At 49.1% G+C, this 27,991-nt stretch overlaps 1 protein-coding gene, 1 long non-coding RNA gene and 1 other non-coding gene across 3 annotated transcripts in view; 1 reads left to right on the top strand and 2 right to left on the bottom strand.

The window, feature by feature from the left end:
- Positions 1-4,291: 4,291 nt before the first annotated feature.
- IL15RA (interleukin 15 receptor subunit alpha) overlaps positions 4,292-27,991 on the bottom strand; it is a 29,549-nt gene continuing 5,849 nt past the window's right edge. The window contains 6 exon segments of the mRNA XM_035306732.3: positions 4,292-5,104; positions 6,550-6,625; positions 14,339-14,371; positions 15,132-15,329; positions 18,875-18,973; positions 21,316-21,510. Coding sequence (XP_035162623.3) covers positions 4,996-5,104; positions 6,550-6,625; positions 14,339-14,371; positions 15,132-15,329; positions 18,875-18,973; positions 21,316-21,510 — 710 coding nt within the window. The 3' untranslated portion in view covers positions 4,292-4,995.
- Positions 4,852-11,828, top strand: LOC144576866 (uncharacterized). Its single transcript, XR_013519487.1, has 2 exons — positions 4,852-5,001; positions 10,910-11,828. It is a non-coding gene; the product is annotated as an uncharacterized LOC144576866 (long non-coding RNA).
- Positions 22,788-22,896, bottom strand: LOC118143356 (U6 spliceosomal RNA). The gene has a single exon (XR_004727583.1). It is a non-coding gene; the product is annotated as a U6 spliceosomal RNA (small nuclear RNA).

Below are 27,991 nucleotides of genomic sequence, written 5' to 3'. Positions count from 1 at the left end.
CTGAATATCGTCAGAGCATTGGCTCTCTCCTCCCCTCTCTAAGGCAGATAACCAATCGCAGATACTTCTTATCTCTCCTCTTCTTCATAATTTGCAATACCCACTCCAGTACCGAATTCATATCAGCTAGGAACTTTTCAGTGACAAGCAATGAAAACTGAATCTGTTATAAAGAAAAAAAAAATGTATTGGAATGATACCAGGGACTCATAGAATCCCAGGAAATGGGAGGCTTAGGTTTGGAAGATGGTTAGGACCCAAAGCCGTCTGGAGAGGCCAGGAACAGGTGGTCAGGGCTTCTGAGGCCACTGTTGGGCACTGCCCTGTGAGCTCTGCACACTTCATTCTCTGTGTTCAACAGCTTTGGAGTCTAGCTGAGAGGCTCTGGAGGCCACACCCAGCCCAGGTGCCCACAAGCGGGGCGGGTGGGGGGCGGGGACAGGAAGCGGGGGGAGGTTAGCCCCTCTGTGGCCGTGGCTGGTGAGGCACCCCAACAGGATGGAGGAGCCCCAGCAGAATTCTGCATTCCCATTCTTTTTCCTCCTTTGCATGGAACATTGCTCCTTGGTAATTTTTTTTTCTTTTTTTTAAGACAGAGTCTCTGTCACCTAGGCTGGAATGCAGTGGTATGATCTTGGCTCACTGCAACCTCCGCCTCCCGCTTTTCCTGCCTCAGCCTCCCAAGTAGCTGGGATTACAGGCGCCCACCACCACACCCAGCTAATTTTTGTATTTTTAGTAGAGAAAGGATTTCACTATGTTGGTTGTTGGTCAGGCTGGTCTCAAACTTCTGACCTCAGGTGATCCACTCACCTCGGCTTCCCAAAGTGCTGGGATTACAGGCATGAGCCACCGTGCCTGGCCATCCTTGGTGATCCTTTTAGTGCATTTTAAAATATTGAAAATAGATGTTTTATTTTGTTTATACAAGGTACATGTCAAAATGCAAATCATATATAATGTGTAGATATGATAGACAAGGAAGCAGAAAGGCATATATATGTAAAGGGGTGCTGAGTTGAGTTTCTTCTTCCTGAATCCTTCGATGGAGAGGATTCACTGGGCTCAGCATGTCTCCCAACTTTCCTGGCTCCCTGTGTGTGCAGAGCAGCTGGAGACAGGGTGGTTAGGAGCCCAATGCAGGTGTCTTCCCTGGAGACATCTTCCAGGCCAGGAGGAGCCTTGTAATTGACAGAGAGCCTTGGGTATATCACTTTTCTCTGTAAACTGCAAGTCAGGCTGAGGGATGGAAAATTTCAAGAGAGAAGGGGGCATTTCATCCTGAATAGCTAAGAACAGCAACACTAGAATGGGTGGATTTATGGACAGTCACTTAGAGGAGTAAGTGTCAACTAAATCCCCCTCATAATACAGTGCCTAATATGAACTAAAATATGCACTAATTGAGCTCTGATTAGTGCGCAGCAGTGTGAGGTGTTGGGGAGGCTGTGATTTGGGTCAGGCTGGTCCTGCCTCAAAGGAGCACGGCCCTATGGTGAAGCACACCTGCAGGACTCACGGACTCCGCTCCGCTCTGCGCTGTGAAATTCTGAGCCAGGAGGTGACAGCCTCAGCCAAGAGGAAGAGGTCCCTGTGGAACACAGGTGTGGGCAGTTAGAAACAGGTGTCCTTCCCCATGTCTTTCAGTCCCTGCTCTCCACCTCCCAATGTCTGGAGGAAGGGTTAAAAGGGAAAAGTCACACCACAAGGTATATTTTAAAAAGTTATACAGGCAGAAAAAAAAAAAATGGAAATCTGCATCTATACAAGGAAATAAAGAATGCTGTGAATGGTTAAAAAACTAAATAGAAAGGGGAAAGTTGAGAGTTTTATTTCTTAGCAGGGCATGATGGCTCACACCTGTAGTCCCAGCACTTTGGGAGGCCAAGGCGGGTGGTTTACCTGAGGTCAGGAGTTTGAGATCAGCTTGGCCAACATGGTGAAACCTCATCTCTATCAAAAATACAAAAATTAGCCAGGTGTGATGGTACATGCCTGTAATCCCAGTTACTTGGGAGGCTGAGGCAGGAGGATCACTTGAACCCAGGAGGTAGAGGTTACAGTGAGCTGAGATTACACCATTGGACTCCAGCCTGGACAGCAGAGCAAGACTCCATCTAAAAAAAAAGTCTTATTTCTTTATTAAGGAAAATCAAGACAAAATGTAAAAGGTGAAGAGCAATCCATTTACTTCAAGGCAAATGTGTACGGCAGGCAAATGTGTATGGCAGGAAATGAGGGAAGAGCGGGAGATGTGAATCATTTAGATTTCTGGCAGCTGAAGACATGGGGGCTAAAGTCCTCACAGCTGTAGAACTTTCTTTTTTAATTTTGGTCTCAGTAGAACATGTGCAGGATTGTTACACAGGTATATTGCATGATGCTGAGGTTTAGAATATGGTGCTCCTGTCAGCCTTCAGAGATCTGTGTACTCTTTCCATTTCAACATAAAAAAGGACAGACTGTTCCTAGCACCTGGCAGATGCTGACTTCCTGGTCATTCTGCCCATTCATTCACCTAATATTTGTTGGCATTTACTGAGTACTGAGGACTGAAAGGCAATTACACTTCCTGATGGCCCTGAAGGGTACAGTGGATGGGTACCACAGAGCCTCTATTGATTCCTTCTTTCCCTTTCCTCGTTCCTGGCTGCTTGAACCTGGGCTGGCCTTGCGACTTGCTTCGACAGATAGAATGCCACAGAAGTGATGTGTGCCAGTGTCTGGCCCAGCCTGTCAGGAGCCTGGCAGTTTCTACATTTTTTCAGCCTGTGTGACTAGCCTGAGCCCACCATATTGTGAGGAAGCCCAACCAGCCACTTGGAAAAGCCTCCTCTAATTTTGATGAAAGCATCTAAACTGAGGACAGGCAGAAGTTAGTGAAAAAAATGGCCAGGTGTGGTGACTCACACCTGTAATCCCAGTACTTTGGGAGACCGAGGCAGGCAGATTGCTTGAGCTGACAAGTTCGAGACGAACCTGGCCATCATGGCAAAACCCAGACTCTACTAAAAATACAAAAATTAGCCAGACGTGGTGGTGTGCACCTGTAGTCCCAGCTACTCCAGAGGCTGAGGCATCAGAATTGCTTAAAGCTGGGGGGCAGAGGTTGCAGTGAGCCAAGATTGCACCACTGCACTCCAGCCTGGGTGATACAGTGAGTCCCCCGCCTCAAAAAAGAAAAGTCAATTAAAAAGGGCACTTTGAGAATGTCTGGTGGTGTGCGGATTGAGCGCTATGCCCATATCCCACCTCCCAAATGCCCACAGTGGCTTCCTCTTCCCCCTGGCTGTATAAGGGGCAGCTGGTGGCTGGTTTCCAGCCAGGACTGCTCCCCTCCCACCCCACCTACCCTCCCTATTACTTTTGTTTTTTAAAAAATTTTGGTTGGGTGTAGTGGCTCACACCTGTAATCCCAGTACTTTTGGAGGCTAAGGAAAGCGAATCACTTGAGATCAGGAGTTTGAGACCAGCCTGGCCAACATAGCAAAACCCTGTCTCTACTAAAAAAAAAAACCAAAAAACAACAACAAAAAAAACAAATATTAGCAGGGTGTGGTGGCACATGCCTGTAGTTCCAGTAACTTGGGAGGCTGAGGCAGGAGAATCGCTTGAATTCAGGAGGCGGAGGCTGAGATCTCACCATTGCACTCCAGCCTGGGTGACAGAGTGAGACTGTTTCAAGAAAAAAAAAATTTTTGTACAGATGTGTCTCACTATGTTGCCCAGGCTGTTCTTGAACTTCTGGGCTCAGTTGATCCTTCTCCTCCTGTCTTGGCCTCCCAAAGTGCTGGGATCACAGGTGTGAGCCACCTTACCCAGCATCCCGGCCCCTGCTCTGATCCAGCTCTAGCATTAACTGAGCTTCGTGGTTGTAAGCAGAACAACTTCTCCAGTCCTCAGTTTTCTCATCTATAAAATGAGGAGGTGGGGTTAGGTCCATGATTTTAGAAATAAATATCTGGCCGGGTGCGGTGGCTCATACCTGTAATCCCAGCATTTTGGAAGGCTGAGGCAGGCGGATCACGAGGTCAAGAGAGTGAGACCAGCCTGGCCAACATGGTGAAACCCCATCTCTACTAAAAATACAAAAATTAGCTGGGCGTGTTGGCAAGCACCTGTCATCCCAGCTACTCGGGAGGCTGAGGCAGGAGAATCGCTTGAACCTGAGAAGCAGAGGTTGCCGTGAGCAGAGATCCCGCCACTGAACACTGGAGCTGAGTCGCCCGGACTCTGCCTTCCTCCCCTTCCTCCTCCTCTGTGTGGAACATTTCTCCTTGGTGACTTTTAGTGCATTTAAAAAATATCGAAAATAGATGTTTTATTTTGTTTATACAAGGTATAATGTCAAAATGGAAATCACATATAATGTGTAGATATAGTAGACAAGTATAAATATAAAAGCATATATATGTAAAGTGGTGCTGAGTTGAATTTTCTTCTTGAATTCTTCGACGGAGAGGATTCACTCAGCATCTCTCCCACCTTTCCCGCTCCCTGTCAGTGTGTGCAGAGCAGCTGGAGACAGGGTGGTTAGGAGCCCAATGCAGGTGTCTTCCCTGGCAACATCTCCCAGGCCAGCAGGAGCCTTGTAATTGACAGAGAGCCTTGAGTATATCACACTTCTCTGTAAACGGCAAGTCAGGCTGAGGGACAGGTTTCAGGGCAGGGCCTTTATTTCAGTGCCACCTGTATTCCCGACAGCTCACATTGTAATGAGATAAAACCGCTGCCAGAAGCCTTTGGTCTCTCCTAGGAAGCTGGCCCCTGGATCCAAGACACGACAGGCAGGCAGGTGGCGCCCATGGAGTGCGGAGAACCTGCTTCCTCATGCAGGAGCCGTCGCCCGGCAGCCTGTGAGATCCTGCTGGGAAGATGAGGGGCCTGGTGGGCTTGCTCCCAGAGCCCACCTCCTTGCACCTCTTCTCATTTCTCTTTAGGTAAAGCAGAGAGGTTCCTATACTCCGGACAGAGCCGGGCTGCTTTCCCTGAGTTTCAGAGGTGAGTGCGGTTTTCTGAGTCTTTGTCTCTGTCGCTGGTCCCTCCGGTCACTGGCAGAGCTTCCATGGCTTCCATTTCAACGCTGTCTGGCTGGGGAGTTTGCCTGCAAAGGAGGTGGTTCATAGGTTTTGAAAAGAGGTGGGAGTTGCCCTCAAATCAACAGATGCTTCCTACTGAGGGTGTATCCAGCAGTGGGGATGGGAGGAGCAGACAGAGGCCCTGCTGCAGGAGCCAGAGAGGACTTAGTGCTCAGAGATGGAGAGAACCTGGAGTGCCTACGTCTACAGAGGGTATTCAGTCCTATCTAGGGGCCGGGTGTGGTGGTGCATGCCTGTAATCCCAGCACTTTGGGAGGTTGAGATGGGAGGATCGCTTGAGCCCAGGAGTTCAAGACCAGCCTGCAATACGATGAGAATAAATCCTCTCCAGGTATATCCAACCTCCCCATCCACCAAAGATTCACCAAATGCTATTGGAGCAGCTCACGCCGCCCTCACCCTACGCTTTGCCAGTCCTCTGCTAAAAGGCCATTCAAATGGCAGGAACAAGAGGAGGAGATAGCGACTGGGAGCCTGGCCAAAGCAGACTTGATCATCTTGATAAAAGTGATTTCATATTCAGGGAACTTTCAAAAGCAGTTCTTAGTACTCAGTGTGTGTGAAATAAAGAAATCCATAAACCAATCAGCTCCTGAATGACAAGCACAGGGAGCTGTGTCCCCAGAGGGACACTCTGGTCAGACGTGGCCCGCCGGTCTGGAGCTGCCTGGGCGCTGAGGCCTGGGCATCTGGCCGGCACCTTCTCCCAGGGTGGTGAAACGTCCCTCTGGAGCAGCAGCTCTTTAGGCCATTTTAAGGTAAGCAGTGTGAGCTCCCTGGAGAGAGAGCTAAACTAAGTCAGAACGCAGGTCAGTTCCCTGAAAATAATTTGCTAAAATCCAATTTGTCAAATGGCAAATCTACCTAATAACCCATTTGTAAAGTAACCAGATTATGGAAAGAATCAATTCACCAAATGACCAAGTAATTACACTCAACAAATTTACCTCCTCCTCTTCCTCTTCCTTCTCCTTTTTTTTTTTTTTCTGAGACAGGGTCTCACTCTGTCTCCCAGGCTGGAGTGCAGTCATGCTGGCTTGCTGAAACCTCTGCAGGCAACTGTGCACAGCTAACTTTTTGTATTTTTTTTAAAGATCAGGTTTCACCATGTTGGCCAGGCTGGTCTCAAACTCCTGGACTCAAGCAGCTTATCCACTTTGCCTCCAAAAGTGCTAGGATTATAGGTGTGAGCCACTATGCCCAACCATGCCAATTCTTCTTAAAGATATATTTATTTTTTGAGCTTTTTGAAAATTATTTTTTTTTGGTGGGGACAGGGTCTCATTATGTTGTCCAGGCTGGTCTCAAACTACTAGGCTCAAGTAATTGTTCCACCTCAGCCTCCCAGAGTGCTGGGATTATAGGTGTGAGCCACCGCACCCGGCCATGTGCGGCTCTTTTCTCTTGGGGAATGATGACTCTTGCAGAGGGAGTACCCGGTGTGACTCACCTTGACTTTATGTAGCATGCCAGGAGAGACACAGCACTCAGCCCACACAGCAGGATGGTGGAAGTGGAAACGGCCACTGAAAGGGAGAAGACCACATTGAGACACCCAGGAGCACATTCGTGGCTTTGAATCGCAAATTCTTTACCGTGGACATTCTTACAAAGGGATCCAAGCGCCTCCAAGCAGCCTGCCGCTCTGGACATTTCTTGAGGCCCATGCATTTCCCTCTAATTCTATGTCTAGGCAAAAACACATCCCCATTCCTGCCAAGGGTGCCAGTTCCCTGTCGTCCCACACCTCTGCTCCTCATCTTTGTCCTTCTCTGGCAGAGTGCCTGGGGTGACAGGGCAGGAATGGGGCAAGTGAGGAGGGAGCAGTAAGAGCCTCAAGGCAAAGCCAGGAGTGGGATGAGGAGGAGAGCGAGCTCCTGCTGCTAAAGCCAGGGTTGAGAAAGCAGACAGGAACACACCCCTCCTCTGCTGTTCCCAGCACAACGCCCCCTTTTCTTCGACTTCACAGGTTTAGAAACAATAGCACATAGTGCCATTTTCCTTACAATTTCATTTTTTTTCACTTGCAACTTTTTTTTTTTTTTTTTTTTTTTTAGGCAGGTTCTCCCTTTGTTGCCCAGGCTAGAGTACAGAGGTATCATCTCAGCTCAGGCTGGTCTCAAACTCCTGACCTCCACCTACTTTGGCCTCCCAAAGTGCTGGGATTACAGGTGTGAGCCACTGCGTCTAGTCTACCTTCAACTTTTTTTTTTTTTTTAAGATAGAATCTCACTCTGTTGCCCAGGCTGGAGTACAGTGGTGTGATCTCAGCTCACTGTAAACTACCCCTCCCAGGTTCAAATGATTCTCCTGCCTCAGCCTCCTGAGTAGCTGGGATTACAGGCACCTGCCACCAAGCCCAGCTAATTTTTGTATTTTTAGTAGAGATGGGGTTTCACCATGTTGGCCAGGCTGGTCTTGAACTCCTGACCTCAAGTGATCTGCCTCCTTCGGTCTCCCAGAGTGCTGGGATTGCAGGCATGAGCCACTGTGCCTGGCCTAAAATAATTTTCAAGATGTTAATCTGAATCTCTTGTCAACAGACAATTAGTTAATTAAACATGCTATGCGCATATGATGGAATACCCAATACTATTCAACTATTAAAAATTACAAAATAGATCTGCATTTATTAACATGAAAAGTTGTCTGCAACATCTTGAGTGAAAAAAGATACTCAGATAAAAAGGAACCCACAATAGGCTGAGTGCAGTGGCTCACACCTGTAATCCTAGCATTTTGGGAGGCTGAGGCAGGCAGATCACCTATGGTCAGGAGTTCGAGATCAGCGTGGCCAACACGATGAAACCCCGTAGCTACTAAAAATACAAAAATTAGCCAGGCATGGTGGCAGGCACCTGTAATCTCAGCTACTTGTGGGGCTGAGGCAAGAGAATCACTTGAACCTGGGAGGCAGAGGTTACAGTGAGCTGAGATTGTACCACTGCACTCCAGCCTAGGTGACAGAGCGAGACTGTCTCAAAAAAACCCCAAATGAACCCACAGTAATTTCCAACCAGCCATGTAGATATCCAAATGCACAGAAGAGTCTTGAGGAATATATACAGTGGGAGGATTCAAGATACTCTTTATTTCTTTTATTAAAAAGGTCGTTTTTTCTCATATTTGCAATGACACTGTAATCAGAATAAATAGTAAAATTGTAGAAACAAAATAACTTTTAAGTAAATAAAAAATTATAGAAAAATGGTTACAAAAGAAGTAACAGATCGGAGTCACAGCACCAAAATAAAAAAAAAGTAACAGAAAACACGAGAAATTAATGAAAACTGTTTTGAGTTTTCGGGCTTAAAATTCACCATTATTATGACTAAAAAAAGAAATCTGTGTTAGCAGAGACGTCGCACTGATGGTAAACGATGTCTTCGCGCTGGCTAGTGAGTCGGCGCACACTGTGAACAGAATGTTTTACTGGAAAAGGCAACATGATGTGAACTGTGCTTCTCCCTTCACAAGGCCCCTTCCTGTTTCTATTTAAGTGACAATAAAAGCTGCAGAATGAAACTCAACAGAGAAGAGGGCTCCTGAACCAACCATAAAACTAAGCAACTTGAACTCAGCGCCAGATCCTTGGTCCCTTCCTCACTGACATCCAGGCAACTCTAGTAAAGACACAGGGGCCACAATGCAGCACTTTGGGAGGCTGAGGTGGGCGGATCATGAGGTCAAGAGATCGAGACCATCCTGGCCAACATGGTGAAACCCCGTTTCTACTAAAAATACAAAAATTAGCTGGTTGTGGTGGCACTGAGTCTGTAGTCCCAGCTACCTGGGAGGCTGAGGCAGGGGAATGGCTTGAACCTGGGAGGTGGAGGTTGCTGTGAGCCGAGATCACACCACTGTACTCCAGACTGTCTCTCAAAAAAAAAAGACGCGGAAATCAGAATCACCAAAACAGTGAATTAACAGCTTACCTGCCAAGCCCTCCACCTTTTATTGTTTCCTGGATGGGTGTGTAGATTGGAAGAAGAGGAAGAGAAAGAGCTCTGGTGAGACAGGAGAAGCGAGGAGGAAGGAGAGAGGGGAAAGGTGGTTTCAGCAGAGGCGGCCATGAAAACCACATCTCCCACCAGCCCCCTTCAGCCTGTGTGCAGACTGGGTCCAGGACAGAGAAGGCCCCTGAGACAGCCAGGAACAATGTTTGGTATGCCTGAAGAAAATGTTCCTCAGCAGCACCCTGACCAATTAGGCCCGTCATTGGGTAGTAATACCCGTGTGTCACTATGGCCAGAGCTCCTGTGTGCTTGCATCGGATGAGGGCAGTTTTGGAAGAAGAGCATCAACTCAAGTACTCTGTGCAGTGGCTTCCTCCCTCCCTCCTTCCCCTTCCTTCCTTCCTTCCTTCCTCCCTCCCTCCCTCCCTCCCTTCCTTCCTCCCTCCCTCCCCTTCCTTCCTCCCTCCCTCCCTCCCTCCCCTTCCTTCCTTCCTCCCTCCCTCCCTTCCTTCCTCCCTCCCTCCCTTCCTTCCTCCCTCCCCTTCCTTCCTTCCTCCCTCCCTTCCTCCCTCCCTCCCTCCCTTCCTCCCTCCCTCCCTCCCCTTCCTTCCTCCCTCCCTCCCCTTCCTTCCTTCCTCCCTCCCTCCCTTCCTTCCTCCCTCCCTCCCTTCCTTCCTCCCTCCCTCCCCTTCCTTCCTTCCTCCCTCCCTCCCTTCCTTCTTCCCTCCCTTCCTTCTTTCCTCCCTCCCTCCCTTCCTTCCTTCCTCCCTCCCTCCCTTCCTTCCTCCCTCCCTCCCCTTCCTTCCTTCCTTCCTCCCTCCCTCCCTTCCTTCCTCCCTCCCTCCCTTTCCTCCCTCCCTCCCTCCCTTTCCTCCCTTCCTTCCTTCCTTCCTTCCATTTCTCTCTTTTCTTTTTCTTTTTCTGTCTTTTTCTCTTTCTCTTTCCTTCCTTCCTCCCTCCCTCTCTCCCTCTCTCCCTCTCTTTCCTTCCTTCCTTCCCTTTCTCTTTCTCTCTCTCTTTCTCCTTCCTTCCCTCTCTTTCTCTTTCTTTTTTTTCTCTCTCTTTCCCTCCCTCCCTCCCTCCCTCCCTCCCTCCCTCCCTCCGTCCCTCCCTCCCTCCCTCCCTCCCTCCCTTCCTTCCTTCCTTCCTTCCTTCCTTCCTTCCTTCCTTCCTTCCTTCCTTCCTTCCTTCCTTCCACGGAGTCTCACTCTGTAGCCCAGGCTGGAGTGCAGTGGCACCATCATAGCTCACTGTATCCTCGAACTCCAGGCTCAAGCAAGCCTCTTACCTCAGCCTCCCAGGTAGCTTGGACAACTGTACATCACTACACCTGGATAATTTTTTCATTTTTACTTTTTATAATGAAATGTCCAGGCTGGTCTCTTAAATTCCTGGGCTCACAGGAGCCTCCTGCCTTGGCCTCCCAGAGTGTTAGGATTACAGGTATGAGCCTCCTGCCTTGGCCTCCCAGAGTGTTAGGATTACAGGTATGAGCCTCCTGCCTTGGCCTCCCAGAGTGTTAGGATTACAGGTATGAGCCTCCTGCCTTGGCCTCCCAGAGTGTTAGGATTACAGGTATGAGCCTCCTGCCTTGGCCTCCCAGAGTGTTAGGATTACAGGTATGAGCCTCCTGCCTTGGCCTCCCAGAGTGTTAGAATTACAGGTATGAGCCACCATGCTTGGCCAGTGGTTTCTTTTCTATTTCTATTGCACTAAGCATATAATAAGTGTTGGGTTCACAGTAGACACTCAATAAATACTTAATTGATCAACTTAGGCTTTTCAAGTTCCATAAATTGAAATAAATTTAAAGTGACATTTGCTTTTTAATGAGGATTCCGCATTTTATAACAGCTTAAGACCATTCCTGGCACTGAACAGAAACTCAGTTTGTGTTGAATAAATGATGCGACATAGAGGCCGTTTCTGTCAAGGGCTGAGGAATCGACTGCAGAAACTTACTTCAGCCATGAAAGCCCAGAGGCGTGATGCCTCCTGAGAAGTCAGTCCTCACCTGGGTGCTAAATCAGCATGGCAGTGTCAGTGCCATCATGTGGCCTGCTGACCTTTTCCTTTACAATCGAGAGTTATCAACAACAACTTAGTCAGGGATGGGAGACCAGGTATTGTAATAACCATAGAAAGTTATTGATAAAAAGGGCTGCCAACATGGAATCGACCCAAATGCCCATCAGCGATAGACTGGATAAAGAAAACGTGGTACCTATATGCTATGGAACGCTATGCAGCCATAAAAAGGAGTGAGATCATGTCCTTTGCAGGGATATGGATGGAACTGGAAGCCATCATCTTCAGCAAACTAACACAGAAACAGAAAACTGCCTGTTCTCACTCATGAGTGGTAGCTGAACAATGAGAACACATGGACATGGGGAGAGGAACATCACACACCAGGGCCTGTGTGGAGGGGAGGGGAGGGAGAGCATCAGGAAGAACAGCTAATGCATTCAGGGCTTAATACCTAGGTGATGGCTTGATGGGTGTAAACCACCATGGCATATGTTTACCTGTGGAACAAACCTGCATGTCCTGCACATGTATCTCGGAACTTAAGGTAAAAGAAAATTAATAATAAAAAAGGGCTTCCAAATACGCCAGTAGATACTGAAGACAATGAAACTATGAGCCATATTTCTTATTTATTAAAATGTTAAAGCCCTCAAATTCACCCATTCCTTCGCTTACTCACTTGATATCTGTTAAGCATCTACTATGTACCATTTTCTGTTGAATTAAAAAAAAAAAGTACTGCTAATCATTTATATGTTATTTTAAAAAGCAAATTAGGGTATTGGTAGTACCAATGGGTTGATTAAAATGGCAGTGAGTTTACTGAGCCACCACTGTGCTAAAGCATCGTTAATACTTTCTTATGAAGATGAGCTCAACTGATTGTATATTCACGCAGAAATAGCAACATCCTCTGATGTCCTGGGGGCCAGTGAGTGTATCTGCCACACGTCACTTGTGCTCTTAGATCTCAGGGTGGCTGATCCAGCATAAAAGACCTAAAGTGTTTTTGTGTGTGGCGTCTCTGTATTTCCACGCTTCCTTGCATAGAAGTATCTTGTGCACTGTAGGTCTTTGGTGAATGTATATTACATTACATTTCAGAATTTGGGAGAAAGTTTTTGAGTGTGTGTGTGTGTGTGTGTGTGTGTGTGTGTGTCTTGCTCTGTCTCCCAAGCTGGAGTGCAGTGGCATGATCTCAGCTCACTGAAACCTCTGCCTCCCAGGTTCAAACAATTCTCTTGCGTCAGCCTCCCTAGTAGCTAGGATTATAGACACCCACCATTACGCTTGGCTAATTTTGGTATTTTTAGTAGAGACAGGGTTTCACCGTGTTGCCCAGGCTGGTCTCGAACTCCTGGCCTCAAGTGATCTGCCCACCTCGGCTTCCCAAAGTGTTGGGATTACAGACGTGAGCCACAGCACCTGGCCAATTTTTTAATCTAATAAAAGTCACGAACTAGAAAAAGCAGATTATAGATTATAGCCCATCATCAAATAGTTGTTGGAAAATCTATATAGAAAGAAATGACCTCCGAATTATACATGTAGGATTTTATCCAAAGATATTCTTGCACCTAAAGATTTTTCAATTTATCGCTGTTTGTAAGATAACCACAGAATGCAGCAATCACATGTCCAGATAGGGGGTTGGCTAAGTAAATGGTGGGAATTCCATACAATGGAATATTCTGTAGCTGTTAAAAAGGATGAGGTGGTTTTTGTGTCCTGATATGGGAGGACCTACAAGCTATGACAGCAAGCGGAAACAAATAAGGTGAACAGGAGAAATAAAGCAGCGGTCCAGCCTCCCTTCGCCCCTCTGAGCTGGTTTATACAGTCCCTCTGAAGGATGCCCAGAAATCTGATAGCAAGGGCTGCTTCCTCGTTGCAAGGGGACTTTTGAGTTAGAAATGGAATTTACTTTTCGTCGTTTTTTGAGACAGGGTCTTGTTCTGTTGCCCAGGCCAGAGTGCAGTGGCATGATCACAGCTCACTGCAACCTCTGCTTCCTGGGTTCAAGCAATTCTCCCACCTCGGCCTCCCTGGTAGCTGGGACTACAGGCATGTGCCATCATGCCCGGCTAATTCTTTGTATGTTTAGTAAAGACGGGTTTTGTCAAGTTGGCCAGGCTGGTCTTGGACTCCTGGCCTCCGGTGATGGGCCTGCCTCAGCCTCCCCAAGTGTTGGGATTATGGGTGTGGGCTACCTCGCCAGGGTCTAATTGGTTTTTAAACAATTCTAATCAACTAACAGCTAAAATATCCGAAGTCACTTGATGTTTTTCCAGATGACATTTGATGCAGGTAAAAATGAGACCACAAAATACGAATCATTCTCTAGCAGGAAAATTTATGAACAGAAGGTCACGGTAATTTTTGTCCGTGTCACATTACAGTTGGGTTTTCTGTTACTCTGGAAGTTTGCCAGCCTGAAGCATGACTTGCGTTCTTCTCATTACTGGCATTCTTCCTCCCTGCATGCTTCCTTTCTTCCTCCTGTTCTCTCTCCTCCCCTCCCTTCATCTTTTTCTTTTAGTCTTGCAAATGCGTCCCCCTTTTTCTATCGTCACTTGCACGTTCTCGATCCTATTCTCCTAGCCTTAGCATTGTGTGTGTCTTCTGTAAAGATGAGCGGTTTTTTTGTTTTATTTTGTTTTGTTAACTTTTTTCTTTTTCTTTTCTTAAATAGAAATGAGATCTTGCTATGTTAAGCAGGCTGGCCTCAAATTCTGGCCTCAAGGGATCCTCAAATTTCGGCCTCCCAAAGTACAGGTGTGAGCCACCACGCCTGGCCAAGAGGAGCATTTTATACTGAAAATGTGGACAGCCTCTCTAAGTGCATGGTGCCACGCCGTAGAGAGGGATGGGCAGCATGTGGCAGAGATGCTGCAGCGTCAGTGCTGGCAGCCGGCACCTGTGTTTTCGGATGCTCCCTGCATGGGAGGCGAACCCTGCTGCATAGAGCTGTGAAGAGCTGGCCTGGAGCCCTGTTTTGGGTGCCAGCTTTCTGGGTTCAACTCCGGTAGCCTGACAGCTAGAAACTACCAATATTAAGAAAAATAAGCACATCAAACAGAGAATTCCATAAATTGGCACTTTTTAAACTTTTTATCTGATGGCAATCTTCTGAGAGTGGAAGGGGCCGCTGTCAGGACTGTGCTGGGGGGCAGGCCCGGGCCACGACCCCCCAGCACCCTGGGACTGCGGTCACCTCAATCATAAACATACTGGACAAAGGGACAAACTTACCTATGGTGCTGCTGTTGCCCGGTGGATACCCATCTGCGGAAAACAAAGGACAGTGTCACAGCTTGAGTCCTAGAGGCCCTAGTTCCTCATGAAGCAGGAGAAACTGCACAGCTTGGCTCCCATCCTAGCACCTTGGGAGACACGTGGCTGGCGTAAGCAGACTCGTTTTAGCAAAGAGCAAGCAAGCAGGGTAGCTCACTGAAGTGCTGGCCACACTTAAGAATCAGATAAGCCTTAGCTGGGCATGGTGGCGCGTGCCTGTAATCCCAGGTACTCAGGAGGCTGAGGCAGGAGAATTGCCTGAACCCAGGAGGTGGAGGTTGCAGTGAGCTGAGATCGTGCCATTGCACTCCAGCCTGGGTAACAAGAGTGAAACTCCGTCTCAAAAAAATAAATAAATAAAAAAGAATCAGATAAGCCTTAGAGAAGGTCCACTTTACCTACAGCTCCTCCCTTCCACAGATCCTGGCCCCGGATTGCAGGCAGCTGCCACCACCTCCCACTGTGGGAGGGCACAGATGCCACTCAGACTCTCAGTACAGGCTCTCCGTGCAGGTGACAAGGCTGGTCCTGCCACTTCTGGTGGGGGTGGTGGGCTTGCTTTTCTAGCTGCCCCAAGGGCAAAGCCACGGAGAAAAGGCCAGGCCAGGAGGCTGGTGGCCGGGGGCAGCGGAGTGCCCAGTGAGTCCTGACTTTGGATCGATGGTATAAACCTGCCTTGTGATGGATCTCAGCCCAGATCTCAGAAGCCACAGTGGGGAATAACCTCTCCTGGGGCAACGTGAGTGCTGACCTGGCGGCTGGTGGGAAGCATGTGCTGTGAGTTCCCAGGTCCTGGCTGTCATTTGAGAGGGGCCGTGGGAGGACTCATGACTGCCTATCCTTGTGGTTCCCGTGGAAGGTGACTTTGAAGGCATCAGCCGGGAGCCCGGGCCAAGAGCTGCTGTTGTGGCCACTGTGGTGTCTGACCTGGGAGATGAAGCTGCAGGCTCTGTAGGAGAGTCCAAGGCAGGGAGAACATCACTGGGCAGACTCCCCTCCTCCCAGCTGCGGCGTGGGGTGATCTGAGAGCTGTAGTGAGTCACCCTGGCCAGCCCTCCTGCTCCCCAGCAAACTACTCCTTGAGAGGGTGACATAGCTGTCCCTCTGGAAGGAGCATAGGACCTGTGAGTGCACTAAAGAACATGGCTATGATCACTGCACACGTAAAGAAAAGATCAGCCAGACACAGTGGCTTATGCCTATAATCCCAACACTGTGGGAGGCTGAGGCGGGAGGATCGCTTGAGCCCAGGAGTTTGAGACCAGCCTGGGCAACATAGTGAGACCTTGCTTTTTGTTTTTGTTTTTCTGAGATGGAGTCTTGCTCCTGCCAAGGCTGGAGTGCAGTGGTGCGATCTCAGCTCACTGCAACCTCTGCCTTCTGGGTTTAAGCAATTCTCCCTGCCTCAGCCCCCCTGAGTAGCTGGGATTACAGGTGCCCACCACAATGCCCAGCGAATTTTTGCATTTTTAGTAGAGATGAGGTTTTGCCATGTTGGCCAGGCTGGTCTCAAACTCCTGACCTTAAGTGATCCACTTGCCTCGACCCCTCAAAGTGCTGGGATTATAGGCGTGAGCCACCGTGCCCTGACACAAGACCCTGTTTCTATAAAAACTGGAATAAAAATAAATTATCCAAGGGCGGTGGGCGTGTGCCTATAGTTTCATCTATTTGAGAGGCTGAGGTGGAGACTCACTTGAGCCTGGGAGTTCGAGGCTGCAGTGACCTATAATGGAGGCACTACACTCCAGCCTGGGGGACGGAGTGAGACCCCTGTCTCTTAAAAAAAATAAAAGAAAAAGAAAAGATATCAGCGATCTGAGTGGTTGAGCTTGTTTACTACAGAAGGCAGGTCCAGCGCTGGAGGCTCTGCTGAGAGCAGGTGGAGCTGCGCTGGCTGAGGCCGCTCAGAGCTGCTGCAGGTGAAATACGGGAAGCCAGGGTTCTGGCCTGAACTCTCCAGGCTGTGTTGGAGGAGAACGTTCTGGCGTGCTCCGCTCTCAGGAACAGAGGCTGCCTTACGTTCCGCGACCTCCCTGTCTTCCTTTCCTTCCCTGGAAGGTGGCTGCTCCTGCACTGCACGGTAAGGGTGTGGCGTAATGCTGTTCCCTCTCCGTGGAAAATGTGTCTTCCATTGTGACAGCTGCAGCATTTGGGAAATGTGGGGCTGAGCACCGTGGCTCTGGGGAAATGTGGGGCTGAGTGCCGTGGCTCTGGGGAATGTGGCGCTGAGCGCCGTGGCTCTCTGGACGCACTGTTGTTGCCATGTTCCCATGTTCTCCCAGCCAAGCAGGTCAGGAGAAGTCCTCAAGCCCCTTAATCCTTTGTCACCTCCTCACCCTACCCTCACTGCCAATTCCAGGGCTCCCTGCAGACAGAGCACACCAAGGTGTCCATAGCCAAGTGCCTACAGTCGTGCCAGCCCGGGTCAAAGGCTGCTCTCACTTCGGAGCTTCTGACTGCACAGCTGCATCTCCACAATGGCCATCAGAGCAGGAATTTGGGATGCAAAGGCAGGGCTGGGAGAGGCTACTGGGCTGTACTCCTCTTAGGTGAACCAGGTGTGATCGCATCAAAGGAGTTGTAGAATCACCTCAAGTTTCAGTGAAGCCAGCCCCTCACCCGCTTCCTCTGTCTGTGTGCAGGTGACTCACTAGGAAGGAACCTTGTTTAGCTGCTGCTTCCTCCCTCAAGCTGCAGGCCTGTCTTGGCCACTTAAGAACCACCTGGGGGCCCAGTGCAGTGCGGTGGCTCATGCCTGTAATCCCAGCACTTTGGGAGGCCGAGGCTTGGGGATCATCTGAGGTCAGCAGTTCCAGACCATCCTGGCCAACATGGTAAACCCTGTCTCTACTAAAAATACAAAAATTAGCTGAGTGTGGTGGTGGGCACCTGTAATCCAAGTTACCTGGAAGGCTGAGGCAGGAAAATCACTTGAACCCAGGAGGCAGAGATTGCAGTGAGCTGAGATTGCACTTCTGCCCCCCAGCCTGGGCAATAGAGCAAGACTCTATCTCAAAAAAAAAAAAAAAAACTCCACCTGGGGCTGGAGAGGTGTGATTCCCAACTTGCACCCAGGCCAACTGGAGTGCCCAGGTGATGTCGGTGTGTACCCACAGCTGAGAAAGGATGACTGAGCCCTGTAGCATGAATGAAAACAGACAGGCCCATCGCTGGGGGCAAAGGAGCAGGCCGGGGCCAGGGAAAGCCACAGGCTGGATGATGTAACGCAAAAGCTGAGAGTGAACTGTAACTCAAGGGTATCAGCCTGCAGGGCGGACGATCCCAAGAAGGAATCCAAGATCCCAGATTTTCTGAACACTGAGAAAGTGCGGAGGAAACCGGGGCTGACAATCACTGAAGACTGTTGAAACATGGGACACTAGCAGCTTCAGGCAATGCCTCTCTAATAGAGCAGTCATCGTGAGGTGCTGGCGTCTAGGTCTGGCTGGGGCAGCTCTCCACAGGCCTCTCACATTTCTGCACATCTTGCAGACAGAGGAGATGACGGCCCTTTCTCTGGACCATCCATTCTCTCAGCGGTGCTTCTACAGCAAGCGCCTTGGAAGATGAGGACAGGGTCTCCTCTGGAGCAGAGAGTGGGCGCCTTGGAAGATGGGGACAGGGTCTCCCCTGAGGCAGAGAGTGGGCACCTTGGAAGATGGGGACAGGGTCTCCCCTGGAGCAGAGAGCGGGCGCCTTGGAAGATGGGGACAGGGTCTCCCCTGGAGCAGAGAGCGGGCGCCTTGGAAGATGGGGACAGGGTCTCCCCTGGAGCAGAGAGCGGGCGCCTTGGAAGATGGGGACAGGGTCTCCCCTGGAGCAGAGAGCGGGCGCCTTGGAAGATGGGGACAGGGTCTCCCCTGGAGCAGAGAGCGGGCGCCTTGGAAGATGGGGACAGGGTCTCCCCTGGAGCAGAGAGCAGGCATGATTACTGCCCATGATAAAACACTTGGGTCTTGGAAGCCCAGGCTTCCTCCCCTACAGTGCAGCCCACTGAGCAGACAGGCGTCTGTTCAGGTCCACCCGTGCCGCCCTGTGGACTACAGGAAGAGGGAATTGATGCAAACATGCCAAAGCTCCCGCTGCTTGCTGGCCTCCCATCCTGGAACGCTCTCTTTTCTGCCGGCACCCATGAAGCTGCTGAGGGCTAATACACATGCAAGTTCAAACCTCAGTCTGCTTTCAGTTCTAGGCAAAGGTAAGTGTCTACAACAGAATATGATCTGACTTATTAGTGGGTTTTAAACCACTATTAATTCTGCACATATAAAACCTGGATATAAAGCAACTGTGATTTGCAAAAGAGAATTAGGCTGGAGGTTCTTATTCTTGATTGAATAAGATGTTTGTGTTATTGCCTGAGTCTGCAGTGACATACCACGGAGGTCCATGAGTCTGAGGGATTGGTGAAGGTTGGTGGGGGCGGGGGGGGGGTTGGTGCTGGGTGTTTGGAGGGAAGAGGTGTCCTCAAGAAGTTTCCGACCTTCTTACCTTTTCCAGAAGGGGAGAAGCTCTCTGGCTGCGGGGTCACCCCTGCCGTCGTTACTGTGGAGGGTGGTGCTGGCCTTTGGCGAGCCAGGGCGGGGTCTCCTAGAGAGAGGATAACCACATGGCACTGATGGTCCTGAGCCTGGAATCTGGGCTGGCCTCAGAACTGGATACAAATAAAACATACCAACACTGGAGCTTACAGTGGAGGCATCTGGCTTCCTGGGACAGGTTAGAAGCACGAGAAATAAAGTCTTTCCCCACTTAAACCCGAAGACAGACTGCACACTATTTTTCATTTCCAAAAAGACTGCACAAGTTAAAGATGAAATTTATTTTGGCTGAGATGATATTCATAATATCAATTCAATTTTATAATACTGGTTATTCTTGGGAAAATAAATGACCACTCAAGAGATTCTATTTTGTTTGAGACAGGGTCTTGCTCTGTTGCCCAGGTTGGAGGGCAGTGGTATGATCACAACTCACTGCAGCTTGACCCCCCAGCCTCAAGCGACCCTCCTGTCTCAGTCTCCTGAGTAGCTGGGACTACATGTACATGCCTCAATGTCCAGGTCATTTTTAAATTTTAATTTTTTTCTGTAGAGTCAGGCAGGGTCTTGCTATGTTGTGGAGGCTGGTCTCAAACTCCTGGGCTCGAGCAATTCTTCCCACCTCAGCCTCCCTAAGTGCTGGGATTGCAAGTGTGAGCCACCGTACCTGGCTTCCATTTTGTCTGTTTAGCAGGAAAAAATCATTCAAAGCACAAGAGGTTGGGAAGCGTAACCGAGGAGGTTGTGTGTGGTCAGAAGGTGGAAGGGTCCTTGGGGCCAGGTGAAACCTAAAGACGCCTCCAGTCTTTGGCTCTCAGCTTCTCTTCTGTCCTCTCTCATCCTGACCCTGTTTGGACCCCACAGCTCTTCTCCATTCCATTCTGGATCCATTTGCCCAAAGGACATGGAGCGTTGAGGAGACCTGACTTTCCCTGCAGTGAGAAAGCCCTTTTTTACCCCAGGCTTACAGGTTCTGGAGAGTCCCAGGCTGGTGAGGTAAGATCCACTGTCGTTCCCACAGATTCTGCTCACCCCGCCACGCTCAGCTTTCTCATTCACGCACTGGTGCCACAGGGTGCCCAGAGAGCGATTTCTCGGAATCTGTCGGAGGCTTTCTCCCTGCCTTCCCTCTGCTGCCTGTGTGACTTGCTCTGTTCTAGGAGAGGAGGCTGAGCTAGCACTACACAGCAGGCAGAATGTCTGGCCCCCTAGGAGCTCCCCTGCTGCAGAGGGTGTGAGATATGGGAGGCCCCTGGCGGGGTGTGCGCATCCCTGCCCGGTGGGCGAGCTGGGGAAGGAGAGGAGCCTGCACTCCACAGTTGTTAAATGGGAAATCTCTTGGAAGCCCCTGGGTTAATCTTTATTTTTCCAGAGGAAGGAAGAGGAGGAGCAGAGGTGGGCCTGAGTGTTCCAGAAACAGCCCCTAGTGGCTCCCATCTGAGGTGATTTGGCTGCTTCTGAGATGTTTATTCAGGTGTGGATGGTTTATAAAAAAAAGTTGATTCTTGCCACCTTCCCTCACTCCTGCTGGACACCATGCACAGGTGACTGAGCAAAGGGAAGCCCTGCTCTCATCCCCAGGGATGGGCCATGAGGGAGGAGTAGTGAGGGCTTCCAGCATCCACTTTCTCATGAGAAATCCGAAAATTTCTCACGCTAGTGTGCTCATGAGCATGTGCCCGGCTCTGCGGCCCAATTCTCTTGCCAGTGTCATCTTAGATCAAAGCACCAAATGTAATAATAGTTAATATTTACCTGGGTTTACACCACCCTCCCGCAGCCTGCAGTGTGGACATCAGGTCTGTTTTCCAGATGACCAGCCAGAGTGCCAGAACGTCACAAAAGTGGCCCAAGTCTTCCTGGGTAGTAGGCGGCAGAGCCGGGATTTAAACCTGAATTCTGTGACCCCAGTGCCTGTGTATTTCCAATATCAGGAGCTGTTGCTGAGGATCCCGCTAGTGTCTTTTTTTTTTTTTTTTTTTTTGGAGAAAGGAGTCTTGCTCTGTGGCTCAGGCTGGAGGGCAGTGGCACAATCTTGGCTCACTGCAACCTCTACCTCCTGGGTTCAAGAAATTCTCCTGTCTCAGCCTCCCCAATAGCTGGGATTACAGGTATATGCCACCATGCGTGGCTAATTTTGTATTTTTAGTAGAGATGGGGTTTCACCATGTTGGCCAGGCTGGTCTGGGACTTCTGACTTCAACTGATGCACCCACCTGGGCCTCCCAAAGTGCTGGGATTACAGGCGTGAGCCACCGCGCCCTGCCCCCACGGGTGTCCTTAGCCCCACAACTCAGCACAGATCCCTTGACCCCCAGGATGAGGTCTTCTCTCTGTGCAGCCTTGGCGGGATGTAGGGGTGAGGCAGGTGGGACAGCATGAGCTACTTACTGATGCATTTGAGACTGGGGGTTGTCCAGTAGGCGATGTTGGTGGCCTTGTTCAACACGCACTCAGTCAGGCTGGATGTACCGGCTTTACGCTTGAAACCAGAGTTACAAATGTACCGCTCCCTGGAGTGCAAGCTGTAGCTCTTGACCTGGATGTCTGCATGTTCCACGGACATGGGGGCGGGGCATGTGATGCCTGGGAAAGAGACGGGAGGGATGAAGAGGTTTCTGCTTCTCCAAGCATACATGGCAGTAGTCAGTAACTTTAGAGCTGGGTCTAGCTTATCCCAGGGGCTCCTTAGGACAAGCCAGGTGCCAAGCATGTGGAGGATGTGCAGGAAGGCATCTGTCACCCAGAAGCCTTCCCAGAGCCTTGCCTGAAGTGCCAGTCAGCCAGCAAAGCAAGAGATGGGGGTGTGGGGAGGGGTCATCGGTGAGACACCCTCTCCCTTCCATCACTTCCCACCCCTCTTCAAGCCCCTCCACTGTGGACCCAGCCTCCCACTCTTGCTGAATGACAGCAAGTACCTCCAGATAGGTCCCCTGCAGGCTCTCCCACAGGTCTCTGCAGCCAGCATCGCCTTTAGAAATGCACCCCTGAGCCTGCCCAAATTGGTGCAACCCCGTCTTTACTAAAAATACAAAAAATTAGCAAAGAAGGGACTGAGATGTTAGTCATTTCCATTTTCATTCTGGGGACACTTTATTAGTTATCAGCTTTTAGTTGTTGTTGCTAATTATTTATTAACAACTGTTGACATCTCTTTGTCCTTAAAAAATTCCTTCCTATGTAAAAGCACTGAACGTAAATGTTAAAGATGACCTGGCTTGAGGGAGCCGTAGGAGCCCTTCAGGCTTTCTTCCTGCACGTGTAACCGCAACTACAACAAAACCTGAGAGAAGGGAAAGTTGACCTTCCTTCCAGTAGGCAAAAATGAATGAAGTTGGTGTTATTGATCTAGTACCTAACATGCAAAGCTGTGGATCCCAGGAAACAATCTATTCAAGGCCTTGATGACAGTTAACATAAAATCCCCTTTGGCACCAGTTTTGTAGATTGTGATTCTATAAAGAAACTCCAAAAGCGTCATCCTTAGTTCTTAAAAGGCAAGGAGGCAGCTAATGTAGTACTCTGCCATGATTTCTCCAAGCCTGTTCAATGCCAGAAAGATTCTTTTTTTTTTAGACAGGGTCTCACTCTGTCCCTGGGACTGAAGTGCAATGGTGTGATCATAGCTCACTGCAGCCTCAGCCCCTGGGACTGAAGTGCAATGGTGTGATCATAGCTCACTGCAGCCTCAGCCCCTGGGACTGAAGTGCAATGGTGTGATCATAGCTCACTGCAGCCTCAGCCTCGCAGCCTCCACCTCCCAGGCTCAAGCAATCCTCCCACCTCAGACTCCTGAGAAGTTGGGACCACAGGCATGCACTACCATGCTCAGCTTTTTTTTTTTTTTTTTTTTAAATATTGTAAGAACCATGGAATTCTTCACGAATTTGCATGCCATCCTTGTGCAGGGGCCATGCTAATCTTCTCTGTATGGTTCCAATTTTTTACTATATGTGCTGCTGAAGCAAGCACTTTTTTTTTGTAGAAATGGGGGTCTCTCTCTATTGTTCAGGTTACTCTCAAACTTCTGGGGTCAAGCCATCCTCCTGCCTGGCCTTGCGAAGTGCTAGGATTACAGGCATGAGCCATCATGCCTGGCCTGAAAGATTTAATTGTGACTAAAGGTAAAAAGCAAGGTTTTTCTTTAGGCACTTTAAATAACTGTATGATCTTCTTTTTACTGTTTTTCTTATGAACACATTACATTATTAGGTTTTCTTGTGCATAGGAGATGAGTGAGAAACGGTTTGGGTGTGGAGGGGCTCAGAGTGGGTGGTGATGGAGGGCGCTGTGGGTCTTGGGGCCCGTGGGGACGTGGCCAGAGACGTCTCCCCAGACTCCCCACTATTTGAGTGTGTCTAGGCCCTGAGTTGGCACTGGCTAAGTCCGTGGTTCAGGGCAGCGACGGGCTCACCAAGGCAGCTGTAAAACATGGAAACCGACGGGAGTCACCAAGGCAGCTGTAAAACATGGAAACCAACGGGCTGCCTATGGATGTTGGGGTTGGTGCTTTGGTTCCAGGCCAGGAAGCTCTCAGTAAGTCCCTGCTGAGCAGTTGGTGCAAAGGCTGGGCCCCAGACTAGAGAACTGAGTGAAGTCAACTTCCTGCTGCGTCGGGGTAGATTGACGGGGAGACCAAATGCAGTAGCAGGAAGATTTGCAGCCTGGGGTAGGGAGGCCCCTGGTAGCCTCTGTGCCGGATCAGCAGGCTGTGATCCAGGGGCCCATCCAGCCTCTGTCTGTTCTTAAGAATAACAGAAGAGCAATGCTGCTTCTACCGAAGCACTGCCTCTCTCCTTCATTTATGTCTCATTGATGTGGCAGCTTTCATGCAGCAATGGCAGAGCTGTGCAGTTGGAACAGAGACCTGGTTGCCTGCAGCGTCTAAAATAGTTACTGTTGGCTGCGTGGTGGCTCAAGCCTGTAATCCCAGCACTTTGGGAGGTCGAGGCGGGTGGATCACGAGGTCAATAGATCGAGACCATCCTGGTCAACATGGTGAAACCCCGTCTCTACTAAAAATACAAAAAAAAAAAAATTAGCTGGGCATGGTGGTACGTGCCTGTAGTCCCAGCTACTCAGGAGGCTGAGGCAGGAGAATTGCCTGAACCCAGGAGTCGGAGGTTGCAGTGAGCCGAGATTGCGCCATTGCACTCCAGCCTGGATAACAAGAGCGAAACTCCGTCTCAAAAAAATAATAATAATAAATAAAATAGTTACTGTCTGACCCTTTACAGAAAAAGTTTGCCAACCCCTGCCCTCTGGAGCCTTTAAACAAACCACTGCACTTGTTAGTAAGACCAATTGCCTAGTGCATTAGAGCAGACCTGGTAATTGAGGTTGGCTAAGGTGATCTAGCCCACATCACAATAAAAACCTTTTTGCACGGCAAAATCCAATGTCAGCTAAAGGCAAATGGTGAAATGAAGAAGAAATTGCAACCCATGCTGTGTAGGGTCATTCCTCTCACATGCTTTTGCTTTGGAGACAGGGTCTTGCTGGAGTACAGGGTCTTGCTGTAATCATGGCTCACTGCAACCTTGACCTTCTGGGTTCAGCAGATCCTCACACCTCACTCCAGTAGCTGGGACCACAAGCACATGCCACCATGCCTGGTTAAGTTGTTGTTGTTTTTGTAGAGATTGGGTTTCACCATGTTACCCAGGCTGGTCTCAAACTCCTGAGCTCAAGTAATCTGCCTGCCTCCACTTCCCAAAATGCTGGGATTATAGGTGTGAGCCACTGCACGGACCTCCTCTCATATGTTAAAAGCCCTTGAAAATCAACAAAAAGATGGCCAAACCCCATGGGAAAACAAGAAAAAGATATAAGCGGGCAGCTCACAGAAAAGGAAATACAAAAGGCTCTTATATGTGTTTTAAAATGCTCATCTCATGCATAATTAAAGAAATGTTAAAAAGAAAGCTACAGTGAGGTCAGAAGTTCAAGACCAGCCTGGCCATCATGGTGAAACCCTATCTTTAAAAGATAAAAAAAAAATTAAAAAAAAAAAAAAGCTACAGGAGGTAGTGCTTCTCTCTGCCAAATCAGAAAAGAGCTGAAAGTTGAATAAGAAACCTTGTAGGTCAACAAGGAATTTCAGATTGCTTGTGTCTTTGCGATTGTAAATATTTGCAACCTCAAACATGACAGAGATACCTGCTTTCTGACCCCCCAATTCTGCTCCTAGCAATTTATCTTACAGATATGTCTGCATACCTGGGAGACATTGTTGCAACATACTCCTTAACCTAGCAATTTCACCCCCAAGAATCTATTTTACAGATATACTGATATGTTTGCAAAGTGAGTATGTACAAAGTTACAGATTATAATAGCCAGTAGCTATAACTAACCTTGTACATCTGTAGGACACTAATTAAGTACAATTTTTGTTCTGGTGGGAGGGGGAATGGAGTCTTGCTCTTGTTGTCCAGGCTGGAGTGCACTGGTGAGATCTCAGCTCACTGCAACCTCTGCCTCCCAAGTTCAAACAATTCTCCTGCCTCAGCCTTCCAAGTAGTGGGGATTACAGGCATGTGCCACCACACCCAGCAAATTTTTGTATTTTTAGAAGAGATGGGATTTCACCATGTTGGCCGGGCTGGTCTCAAACTCCTGATCTCACCCGCCTCTGCCTCCCAAAGTGCTGGGATTACAGGCATGAGCCACTGTACCCAGCTTCCAGCCTTCTCTTTGGCATGGCTGTCTTGGTCCTGGAGAGACCTTGTCAGCTCATAGAATCAGCTCCCCGTGTCCCGAGGACTGATGGCCCTGCTATGAGATATTCTAAAACCTCATCCCAAGTGCCACACAGTTACTTGCAGATTAGACAATTTCTTTGCAACTGCAAAGACACCTTATTCCCCATAAAGCATCCTTTCCCCAAAGGCTGCTGTTGCTTTCAGTTCTGGCTGGTCATTCCACACGTTTTGGAATGCTTTCTGTTCCCGGGATATAGTGCATAGGAGAGAGAGTGGATGAACCGACGGACACGGCCCAGCTCTGCGGAGGAATAGCTGTTGTTCAGTTACAGTTGTTGGTACATACCCCTGGAAAAGTGCCCGGGTGGCTAGGAATAAATTCAATAAAGAACAGGCTGGGTGCAGTAGCTTAGCTCACGCCTGTAATCTTAGCACTCTGGGAGGCAGAGGGAGGCAGATCACCTGAGGTCAGGAGTTCAAGACCAGCCTGGCCAATGTGGTGAAAGCCCGTCTCTAATAAAATACCAAAAATTTGCTGGGTGTGGTGGCATGCACCTGTAGTCCCAGCTACTCGGGAGGCTGAGGCAGGAGTATCGCTGGAACCCAGGAGGTGGAGGTTGCAGTGAGCTGAAATTGAACCACTGCACTCCAGCCTGGGTGACAGAGCAAGACTCCGTCTCAAAGACAAAAAAAAAAAAAAAAAAACCCAAAACAAACAACCCTGCCCCCAAAACCAACAAACCAACTAAACAAAAAACATTAGCAACCAACGTCAAAGAGTTAAGATCCTTAGCACATAGAGAACTCGTAAAAATCAGCACAAGACAAATGCCCTAATGGCCTGAGTAGGCAAATGACACAGTGGGTGAGTCACAAAAGAGGCAACACCTACATCCACGCAAACACATCCCAAACCTCACTTGCACATCCCTGTGAGAATTCCATGACCTCTGCTCTTGCTTCTGAAGCTTAGGGATCCTGTATCAGGCAGGGTTAGGGGCAGGGTGTGAGGGGAGAAATCTCAAATTCAAGATTTTCCTTCCTATTCAACTCCCATCCCAAAGCCTTCTCCTCTGTCACAGGCATCCGTCGTCCAATGGCAGCCACTACTTCCTGTTCTGATGAGGACACATCTTCTGGTAGGCTGATGGCCTGGGGGATGGAGTAGATCTTGCCAGTTGTTGAGGTGGGTTTGGATGCTGCTGTTTCTATGGTTACTGCAGAGCCCCCCCCCCCCCCCCCCCCCCCCCCAGTGGCTTCGAGGCCTCTGGTGCTGTCCGGTGCTGGAGAACCAGAGGCTTTTTCTCCATGTGCTGCTCAATACTCATCTTCTACCCTTCTCTGCCTGCCTAAACCACGCTGGGTTATTTCTCCACACTCAGCCACTCCATCCTACCCTCTGTGACTGACGGCTGTACTATGTGCTTGCTGCCTGTTTGCCCAATGGCGGTGGCGCTAGGGGCAGTTTTCCATTGTCGTGACTCTCACACAGGCCTCATGTGTCTGGACCTCAGCGTTGGAGCTTTCAGTCATTCTGCTCCTTCCCTCCGGGACAGCCAGCCTGCCTCTTGCATCTGAAGCAGGTTTTGCGCAGGAAGAGTTAGTTCCCTGCCCCTTTCCAGCAGCCGTGGACCTCCAGGGGTGTTTGTGTAGGATCCTGAGCAAGGACCAAGTGCGTGTGTGTGTTTATGGCTGGACTCACCAATACAGTCCATCGATCTGTTTAGCTGTCTATCTTGACACCGATACCATGCTGTCTTGATTCTTGCTGCTTCGTCATTGGTCTTCAAGTCAGGTGTGTAAGTCCTCCTACTGTGTTAATCATTTTCAAAGTTGAGTTTGCTCTTCTAGATCCTTTACTGAATTTTGTTTTTAAACTAAATTAAATAAAATTTATTTTTCTGAGATGTGGTTTCACTCTGTCTGCCAGGGCGGAGTGCAGTGGCGTGATCACAGCTCACTGCAGCCTCAACTGCCTAAGCTGAAGTGATCTTTCCGCCTCAGCCTCCTGAACACCTGGAGCCACCACCATGCTCAGCTCATTATTATGTCTTTAATTTGTAGAGATAAGGTTTTGCTATGTTGCTCAGGCTGGTCTCACACTCCTGGGTTCAAGGGATCCTCCCACTTCGGCCTCCCAAAGTACCGGGATTACAGGTGTAAGCCACTGTGCCTGGCCTACAGAATTTCAGAAACAGTGAATCAATTTGTATCAAAAAAAAACCCTGCTAAAATTTTGATTGGAATTCATTAAATCTATAGATCAGTTTGGGGAAGAACTGTTATCTTAATAATGGTGAGTCTTCTTAAAAACTCATCAACATGGTATCTCTCTTGATTTATTTAAGTCTTCTGTTATTTCT

The sequence above is a fragment of the Callithrix jacchus genome, chromosome 7 (genome assembly GCF_049354715.1).
Source record: "Callithrix jacchus isolate 240 chromosome 7, calJac240_pri, whole genome shotgun sequence".
Lineage (NCBI taxonomy): Eukaryota > Metazoa > Chordata > Mammalia > Primates > Cebidae > Callithrix > Callithrix jacchus.
Note: the sequence above shows the minus strand (reverse complement) of the source record. Positions and strands in the feature narration are given on the sequence as shown.